The sequence below is a fragment of the Buceros rhinoceros genome, unplaced genomic scaffold, assembly GCF_000710305.1.
Source record: "Buceros rhinoceros silvestris isolate BGI_N320 unplaced genomic scaffold, ASM71030v1 scaffold9321, whole genome shotgun sequence".
Classification (NCBI taxonomy): domain Eukaryota; kingdom Metazoa; phylum Chordata; class Aves; order Bucerotiformes; family Bucerotidae; genus Buceros; species Buceros rhinoceros.
In genome coordinates, this window is record NW_010393685.1 from 6997 (window position 1) to 16506 (window position 9510).

The 9510-nt window shown below is 55.6% G+C and overlaps 1 protein-coding gene across 1 annotated transcript in view; it reads right to left on the reverse strand.

Moving 5' to 3' along the window:
• Nucleotides 1–2699: 2699 nt before the first annotated feature.
• The window catches only part of EPHA8 (EPH receptor A8), a 29064-nt gene continuing 22253 nt past the window's right edge, over nucleotides 2700–9510 (reverse strand). Inside the window, exons 10-16 of the mRNA XM_010144950.1 lie at nucleotides 9211–9272; nucleotides 8662–8871; nucleotides 7539–7541; nucleotides 6123–6272; nucleotides 4765–4955; nucleotides 4214–4369; nucleotides 2700–2814 (exon numbers count right to left, since the gene is read on the reverse strand). Of these exons, the coding sequence (XP_010143252.1) occupies nucleotides 2700–2814; nucleotides 4214–4369; nucleotides 4765–4955; nucleotides 6123–6272; nucleotides 7539–7541; nucleotides 8662–8871; nucleotides 9211–9272 (887 nt within the window). The remainder of the gene's footprint in view (nucleotides 2815–4213; nucleotides 4370–4764; nucleotides 4956–6122; nucleotides 6273–7538; nucleotides 7542–8661; nucleotides 8872–9210; nucleotides 9273–9510) is intronic.

Below are 9510 nucleotides of genomic sequence, written 5' to 3' on the forward strand. Positions count from 1 at the left end.
TGAGGGCTGGGTTTTAATTTGCTTTTTCAAAAAAATTCTGAATTTCCTGGAGAGGGTAAGCCTGGATCTGGGAAAACCTACAAGAGTCCCCCAAGGGTCAGGGAAGCCTCTGCAAGTGAGATACCCTGTGACTGCATGATCTCCTGCATGGGATGCTCCTACACAACGATTTGATGGTTTTGGGGAGACTTCTCCCAGCCTGCAGCACATCAAGCATGCCCTCCCCTCCTCCCCCCACCCCGGGAGCCTCTGAACAACCAGCCTCTTCCTTGCACCCACAGACCCATCCTGCAGACCCTCCTGCTCCCCAGAGAAGTGTCTTTCACATGTGGGAGACTTTCTGGAGCAGAGGAAGGTGGTGGCCAGCTGGGTATCCCAGTGCTGACCCCTCTGTGCCCCTAAGGCAGCCGTGGAGCACCCCCCCACCGTGCTCTCTGCAAGTGGTGAAGAACCTCTGTGCAGTGTAGCAACAGTAACAGACAAGGAGATGGTCCATGGGAAGGAGTTTTATTGCCCAGGAGGAGGTGCACACTGAACATAAAAGGAAAACCCTGTCCCGCCATCCCCACAGCCAGGAGCAGCCCAATGACCCCACGCTGCAGGATCCGATCCATGAACCGCCTGGAAAGGGGGCATCTGGCAGCTCTCATCCTCAGATCCTGCAGCCCATGTTACCAGGGTTGCCCAGCAAACCCCAAGGTTACCAGTCTGTGGCACTAGCCTGACCTCTGCTCTCCCCAGTTTGTCCATGGCAGACTCACCATCCAGGGAGCCCTGGTTGTGGGAAGTGAGGCCATGGCCAGCACACGCCATCCTGTGCTGCATGGCTTGGACTGACCTCCTTGGCCCCTCCATCAGGATGCTGACTGTGGGGTGGATATGTGACAGGTCTTAGTATGGGACGCAGGGTGTGATACAAATTAAACAACACATTGCGTCTGCCACCCGTTACAAAGAGCTTCCATAGGAAGAAGTAAAATGCCCACCACAGCCAGAGGACCCATCAGGACGAAGCGCCCTGGATGGAAAGCTAAGCCAGCCCTGGAAAGGCCAGTTTAGCCAGGATTATTGCAGCTGAGAAATGGCTTTAACCACCCCCCCAACGCCCCTTGTACCCAAACAGCTCTTGGAAGACCAGACCTCAGGCCAGATCCTACCAGCACTGGCATTTGAGTGATGCTGGATCTACTGGGCCAGTGCTAAGGACGGAATGCTGTGGGCCGGGCTGGTCCCTGGCAATCAGCGTGGCTCCCCTCCAGCACGTCTCCTTCCCCAGCACCCCCCTCCCCAGCCACGCTCCCAGCAGATTTTATTTTTTTTGCAGTGAGTTCAGCCCCACGACTGAGGCTTCTGTGCTTTGTGTGTACTTAACATCGTATTGCAGTAAAACAGTTCCCAAACCCACAGAAAATTATTTACACCCAAGAGAAACCTTCCCAGCCCACAGCCTACCTCCCCCCGTCCCATCTGCCTCTCTGCAGCCAGCTCAGCCTCAGAACGGCTCCACAAGTCTTTGGAGGCCACTGTTCCCTGCTGGGCAAGCTCCCCAAAAGACGCTGTGGTGGAGGAGAGGAGAGCTGTGGAGGGAAGGCCGACCTTCCCATCACCGGGCTCACCAACTGGGCAGTGCTGAAGATTGTCTTTGTCCGGAGCCCCTGTCCCCAGCCATAGAAGTGCGTGATTGCAGCTGGAAATGCCGCTCAGGACCCTTCCTCTGCAGGTGACAGGACAGCCCTTGGTGGCAGATAGTGTGGAATGGGACAGCTCTTGGAATAAGACAGAAGAGCTTGGCAGCAGTTTCCCCATCCCTCCGTCAGGTGAGATGGGAGCAAACTCTCCTGCTCCCAGCTCTGGGAGAGGACAGGATGGTTGATCTGCTGGGGGAGAAACCTGAGCTTGTGGCCCTAGAAAAAGTGCATGGGCTGCCCTGGGATGCCTGTGCTGCATTGGGAGAGGAGCGGTGCTGGTGGGTTCAAGGGATGGAGACCCTCCTGCAGCACCCTGGGATTTCCTGAGCCTCCGGATAGCAGACCCTGGCCAACTTTTCTCCATGCTGGGGAAGTCTCCTCTGCACGCAGCTGTTCCTGGCACTGCCACCTTGTACTCTGTCCCCTGCCCTCCTGGACCTGGTAGAGGTGCACCATGAAGTGACCTGCAGGCTGGTGCAGTTCAGGAGGTCCAGGCTGGAGTACACTGGGAGGTACTAGGAGCAGGGTGGTCTCTGCAGTGTGGCAGCCTCCTCAGTTCAGAGACCCAGCAAACTCCCCAGCAGTCAGATCATCCAAAGGAGCTGTGTGCCCTGGTGAGCCCAGTCCCACTGCTCCTGGTATTGCTGTTGCATCCAATTACCCTCCACCTGCAGGTGCAGCTGGGGCCATCCTGCTGCGTGAAGGGGTTACCACCTGTCCTGCATAGTTGTGTGGGGACCCCCAGTCCCACAGGGACACAGTAGAGGATGGAGAGAGGCATGGCGTGTCCCTGGCCCTCTTGGATGGCTGCTCCCCCCTTCAGATGGGGGAAGGAGGCAGCAGGACCATTGAGGTATCTGGAAAGACATGTTTCCACTGACGCTGAAATCAGAGAGATGCTGGGGGGGCTCCAGGTCCTGGTTTGGTGCCCCTTTTCCTGCTCACCACCCTGCTGCCCCTTTGCCAGGGTAAGTGTTAAGGAATGCCCGATGTAGGTCTGCAGAGCTGTGATCAGAGATGCCTCCTGGGGCCATTCGTGTTCAGCAGCTGGGATCTCATGGCCTGGATACTGCTCAAGATCTTCTTCTGGTGGCCCATCATGGTGATGCCCAGACTCCGAACGTCCCTGGAGATCAAAGACACTGTCAGACACCTGGACGTGACCTGGACCTCAGAGAGACACTGCTCCTCCCTGTGTGTGGAACTCAGGGACCAGCCCAGGACCCTGCAACCTGGCTCCTCTCTGCTCGCCCATTGGCACAAGGTGGCTGCTGCTGCTGCTGAGAGTCCATGGGCATCCTCTCAGCGACAGAGAAGTTGCTGGTCCCCCAGGCACGTCTTCCTGGCAGAGCCACTGTGACAGCCCCCGGGGGAAGCAGGAGCAGGAGGGGGATCACTCCTGACAGGCTGGAAGGTGACAAGATCAATGCTCTGAAATTGGATTCAGTTTTAGCGAGATGCCCTCAGATAACCCAGTCAGAGAGACAGAGGGATGATGAGCCTTCCCCCTTTCCACTCAACATCTTCCCCGATGTGCATGAGAAACAAGGATCAGTATCAGCTCAATCCCACAGCAAAGACCCCAAGTGCAGCCCCCGATCAATGCACATGACAGTCCTCTGCCTGCGTCTCTCCATCTTCCCTTTCGCTGGCTCCTTCTCCACCTGTCACACTTCGATCGAGGTGTCCACTGTCACATCGTTCCTGAGTCACAGACACTGGCATCTGGCAGCTCCACGTCTTTTGACAGCAACAAGTCTCCTCAGAGGCACGAGAGGTTGTTACCATCCCTGGCACTAATGCTAACACTGAGGGACGGGGACTATAAGCCCAGGGTAGGAGCAGGCATAGTTGCCATCTTTTCCGGTACCACTTGGAGCATCAGCCACCTTGGAGACCCCCCAGACAGGAGGGGTGAGGAGGAGGAGAAAGGATGGTGGGACACATGTTCTGCAGCTCTCCTTACTTAACCCAGCCTTGGTCACTTGGCTATGACCTTCCACTCATACCAAGGTCCTGGATGGTGCCTGCCTGTCTCTGCACTGAGCAGTGGACCAGTCCAGTGCACCGGGGTCTGAAGAAGCTCTGAGGTCCGCCCCAGCTCTATTTGTTTCCCAATGATCCCAGAGAAGCTCTGCAGAGTGGCGCAGCCACACTGGTCCAGACATGCCTTTTGTGGGGGAGAGAGTGAGAATTGCGAGGCGACAGCAGTCTTGTATCTGACCCTGCTTTGATCAGGAGATTGGATTATATGATCTCCTGAAGCATACACACCCATGAGGACATTGGAGAGCCACCACAAAGCACCAGAGATGACTTGGTACTCACACCCTCTCAGTGCAACCGCCGCACCTTCTCTCAAAGGTCAGCATAGCCTTCGACATGGTCTCAACACCATTTCCTTAGGGGCGAGACTCTGCTATCAAGGACCAACCAGATCAAGCAACCCATGGCAGGACAGTCACTGGGGTGTCTGGGATGGTGTGGGTCAGCCCAGCAGGTGCTGTTTGTTCTCTGGTACTCACTCAATGTTCATGCGCATCACCATGCCCAGGGAGGAGTATCCAGCCATGGCAAAGTTGTCCCGGTAGTGCCCCAGACGGATGGAGTCCAGCCAGTCTTCCACTGTCAGACAGCTGGACAGGTCGAGGAGGCCCCTGTTGAAGGGTGCTTGGGTGAACCTGGGAGCAGGACAGAGGGGTTAGACCAGGAGGTGTTGGTCCTAGGTGGCCAGGCTATGAGGTTCACCTCAAAGAGCCTGTGACCCTGCAGGTGAGGGCAGGACAGAGAGAGCCCTTGCCAGCTGGTGAAGGCAGTCACTCCACTGTGTGGGCACTGCAGCAGATACCTGACCAGACCCTGGCATGGCAATGCCATGGTGGGAGCAAGAAAGTGCAGGATGCTTCCCACTGCCCACCACAACCTGTGGCCATGGGCCCTATGCATGTCCATGGTCACAGGGGAGCTGCTGCTGCTCGAGCTGGACAGAAATAACCCTTACTTGCTGCAACCTCCATGTTCTGTCCAGCATCAGCTGCCAACTCCTGCTCATTGAGGCGGCTCAGGGAGCCCTTACCGGTTCACTGTGCCCGTGCACTTCAAGTTGTCTGGGTTGCGGATCAGCTTGTCCAGGATGCCGACAATCTGGGAGAAGCGTGGCCTCTCGCTGCGGTCCTTCTGCCAGCAATCCAGCATGAGCTGGTGCAGGGCTGTGGGGCAGCCCATGGGGGCAGGCAGGCGGTAGCCTTCCTCCACGGAGTTAATGACCTGGAAGGAACCACATGCCGAAGTGGAGCTGCACCCCCACCCAACTCCAGCACCACGCGGGGAAGATCACTGGTACATGAGCTGCTGGGGCCATCAGGTGGGAAAGCAGGGCGGGTGTGCACAAGATCCATGCTAAATGATAAAAGGAGCTGAGTGCGGTCTCTATGGACAGCTGGAAGCAGGCTGGATACCACATGCGTCCGAGAAATCACTGCTATGACAGTGGGTTTAAGTGGTCCAACAGGCTGAAAATGCCACAGCTTCCTTCCAGACAAGGCAGGAGAGCTGCACTCACAGCCAGCTCTTCTACAGCCAGGGCTTGCTGCTGCTCAGCAAGGCTGGGTGGAGGAAACCCTGCTCAGAGCAGCTGTGCGGAATAGGTGGTGTAAGGCACTGCATCCATGCCCTGTTGTCCCCAAAGCTACTTTCTAAAATAATAAAAACACCAGTGAGGGAGGGGACTCTTAGGACTGCTAGAGCAGGGAGAAGGTGGGTTGGTTTATAGACCCCGCAGGTAAAAAAAAAAGGAGTTCTGTGGTTCTTCAAAGTCCAAATATTCATTTTATTGACTCCTTTTGGAAATTCTACTCCCAGGTTATAGTCTGGAATAAAACCTACATTTTCCTACAATTCTGAAACTACTCTTGAGGTAAGAGTGGCTCCACAAGACGCTGACAAGCCCAAACTGCCGGGTGGAGCAAGCCTGGGGCAGCGGAAGGGCTGGACCCCCAGCACTGGGTGCGGGAGGGGCTGCAGGCAGGTGTGGTGGGGCTGCAGTGATCCCAGGGAAGCCCTGAGCCCCTTCAGGGAGCGGGACAGGTGGCACGGGCGGGACCCCCAGCACTGGGTGCGGGAGGGGCTGCAGGCAGGTGTGGTGGGGCTGCAGTGATCCCAGGGAAGCCCTGAGCCCCTTCAGGGAGCGGGACAGGTGGCACGGCCCATGCTGAAGCTCTCTGGCCAGCAGAAAGACTTGTACAGAGCAGAGAGGGATGGGGAGACCTGCAGGGCACACAGCCAGGAGCCATGGTGCTGCAAAGGGACAGGCTGCGTGGTGCAACAAGGGGCAACGCACTGATGTCCCTCCCCACTGAAGGGACATGGGGGTGGGAGGAGACGCAAGGGCTGCTCTTTGGGTCCCTTTCCCCACACTGCCTGGCGTCCACTCACGTCCCGGTTGGTCATGTTCCAGTACGGGCGCTCGCCGTAGGCCAGCACCTCCCACATGACAATGCCGTAGCTCCACACATCACTGGCCGAGGAGAACTTGCGGTATGCGATGGCCTCCGGTGCTGTCCAGCGAATGGGGATCTTCCCCCCCTGAAAAAGCAAGCAACAGAGGAGGCTCAGAGTGTGCAGGGCTTGGGGACCTCTACCCCTCTGCAGCTGGGGCAGCAGATGAGACAAGTGATACGCTGGGGTGGAAAGGACTGAGGAGAAAATCTATGCAAGGTGAGCCTAGAGGTGCACCTGAAGGATGACTTCAAGGTGTTTCCAGTAGAGTGAGGAGAAAGCTGTGCAGTTTTACAAGGTCTTCTTCACTCACAATTCCATCCCCCAGCATTCAAGAGAGAGGAATTCAAAGTGATGAAGTGGAGCCAAAGGCTACCAGAGCGCACGAGCGTGGAGCTGACCCCGGGCGCAGGCAGAGCCTGACTTGAGCAGACAAGGGGAGCATGTGCTCCCCTTCCTTTACCGCTTTGGCAGGCAAGCACTGAGGAGGAGGGCTTGTGGAATTAAAGGGCCGTGCTGACAAAAATCAACAATACATGGACTAAGAAATACATTTAAGCTGGAAATGTGGTTGCCAGCCACCCGGAGAGGAAAGTTGTGGTGTAGGGAGTGGTGGGTGGGTTTCCTAGAGCAGCCGGGACAGGCGTGATGTACTGGGGAACGCCTTTCAGGTATCACTGTCTAGGGAGAGTTGCCTCCACCCGACTGAGTCCTGCCTGCTCTGGCACACTCCTTGATGGGGACTGAAAAAGAATAATGTGTCCTTTGGGAGAGTCCCTTTGGAGGAGTCATCTCCTGAGCTGGTCAAGGACAACAGAGCAGGAACACAGGATCAATTCTTGTCACAAGTTTCCGAACAAGAAAGCATCCTCATTTTCAGGGTTTCCTTAGTGAGACCTTGCCAGAGATCTCGTGCTCCTGATCCTGTCACTGCATCCTTGTGGTTCAGTTCTTTCCACATTATGCACCTAATCTCCTCCAGAGCCACCAGCTCTGCTTCCTCTCCAGAGCAACCAGCTTTGGAGGGTTTCACTGTGCTGAGATGCCTCAAAGCCTCTGCTGTGACATTCCCAGTGGCTGCTTTACCCTCTAGTGACCTCCCTGCTTGCATTCATACTGGGGACATGAGTCCCTAGAAACTGGGCAGGATGGGAAAGGGTCAGCAGGTAGGTCAACACATGAGCTCTGGTCACTCAGGTCACCTTCCTGACCCAGTGTGGTCATTGACATACTGTCTCTGGAAACTGGTCACAAAGATTAGAAGTACTGGGAGAAAGCTCAGAGACTTTTTGGTGGGAGGAAGGCCAGGCTATGTATAGGCCATAGACAAGGAGAGGGGCTGCTGTGATGGACTAGCTGATCTTGGGCTCCTTCTTACCCTTCCTCTGAGAGTTCCAAAGCCAAGATGCAGAAGAAGCCATACTTGAGCCAAATAGCAGGAACCTTCCCCCAAATTAAAGGATCTGGAATATCAAGATCTTTCTAAGGATATCAAAGGGAGCAGCTGAACACAAAGACACACAACACATCCTATCTCGTTTCTCCAGTTGGCTGGAACAAAGTCAAGAGCATGAAGGCCAAGTACTCCAGGCTGGGCCACTGTGCACCCATCCCTCAGAGCTGCAACCACTTTGGGCCATGCTCTGCATTGTGTCAGCTACGCCACACAGCAACCTGAAGCTCTTTCTGCTTCTCTAGCCTTGGTCCTTCTGAAAAATTATACCCTTGGCTGCAGCTCCAAAGAGTCCTTCATCAGGAACTGTCTATCCACCACATTTTCCCAGCCAGAGGTGTGCCTGGGGAGCACCGTAATTCCTTTCACAGCCACAGAGGAGCGAAAAGTACACATTCCCTTGGTGTATTTCATTTCATCTCTGATGGCCTCCAGTGGAGGAGCACATCAAGCTCCAGAGCTCTCACATTGGCCAGAAAAATTTGAAAATGGCTTCACAGACAAGAGTGTCCCACATGAAAACAAAATCACTGGGGTTGCAAAGCCAGTTCCCACCATTTCCACATGGCTAAATGAGGTGGAATCATATGGAAGAACCTGTGTGGCCACACTAGTGAAGAGTGCACCATCACACCCACCTACTGACCGATGGCTCTAGGACAACTGAAGGAGAGGATGGAGCTACATGGTCCAGGGAAGGACTCCAATGGGGACATGGGAGAGGCCACTCATGCCCACAGGAGGTGCTGGCTGGGAAGTTTTTATCAGGTCCCTGCTCTCTCACCCTGCTTCTCTTCGTTCACTGCACGCTTCTGTTCTGGGATGTCCCTGCGTGAAGGACAGTGCTTTAAGGCTCAGAAGCTCTTTGGGTTTGTGCTCATTGTCCAGATACCATCAGTGAGGTGACTGTCCCCATCGCTGCTCTGCCTATCCTGACTTGTCTAACCTTTCCTGTCTAACAGTGGCCTGGAGCAACTACCATCAGTGAGGACCAACACGGCTGCAACGCTCAAAGCCACGCACCGTGGTGGTGTATGCGGCATCAGGGTCATCCTCCAGGATGCGTGAGAGGCCAAAATCAGACACTTTGCAGACCAGGTTGCTGTTCACCAGGATGTTGCGGGCAGCCAGGTCCCGGTGCACATAGCCCAGGTCAGACAGGTACCTCATGCCTGCTCCAATGCCACGCAACATTCCCACCAGCTGGATGATGGTGAACTGCCCATCGTGTTTCTGAAAAGAGAATAACCCAGCGTTCATTTGTGGGTTTCACCAGCTCTCGTTAAACTACCCCTCACAAGCTCTCATCTTTGGCTTAGCACCTCCTCTAACCCCAGTGCGTCTCTTTCTTGTACCCCCACCCCACCTCCTGCCCTCCCAGCGCCTCTGACACGCCGCTCAGGCAGGTGTCACTGCCTTTGCCCATGTCTGCTGGAGAGGTGAGAGCCCAGAGCACGCCACTCGCTCAGGGCTTGCAGTGGCCGTGAGGCCAAGTTGCTGGAACCAGCCTGTCCACCAGACACTCAGCCCAGGGGAATGTGCAATGAATAAAAATACTGAAGAGCTCCTTACCCTGAGGAAGGTGTCTAGCGAGCCGTTCTCCATGTATTCAGTAACAATCATTACCAATTTGCCTGCAGAAGACAAGGAAGGTCAAGTCAGCAGAGAAGTCACCTTCCTCCGGGAAGCCAAGTGCCAGTGCATGGGAGACACATGAATCCAGGCCCGTGGATCTCCTGTAGCCCTGCAGGGCAGCATCTCCCCTGCACCACGCAGGACGGGCACAACGATGGGGGTGTGGCAATAACCCTAACGCTTACCCCTCCCTCCAGGTGCTACTGATGTGTCTAGGTCAGCTTCATTTTCCTGCTT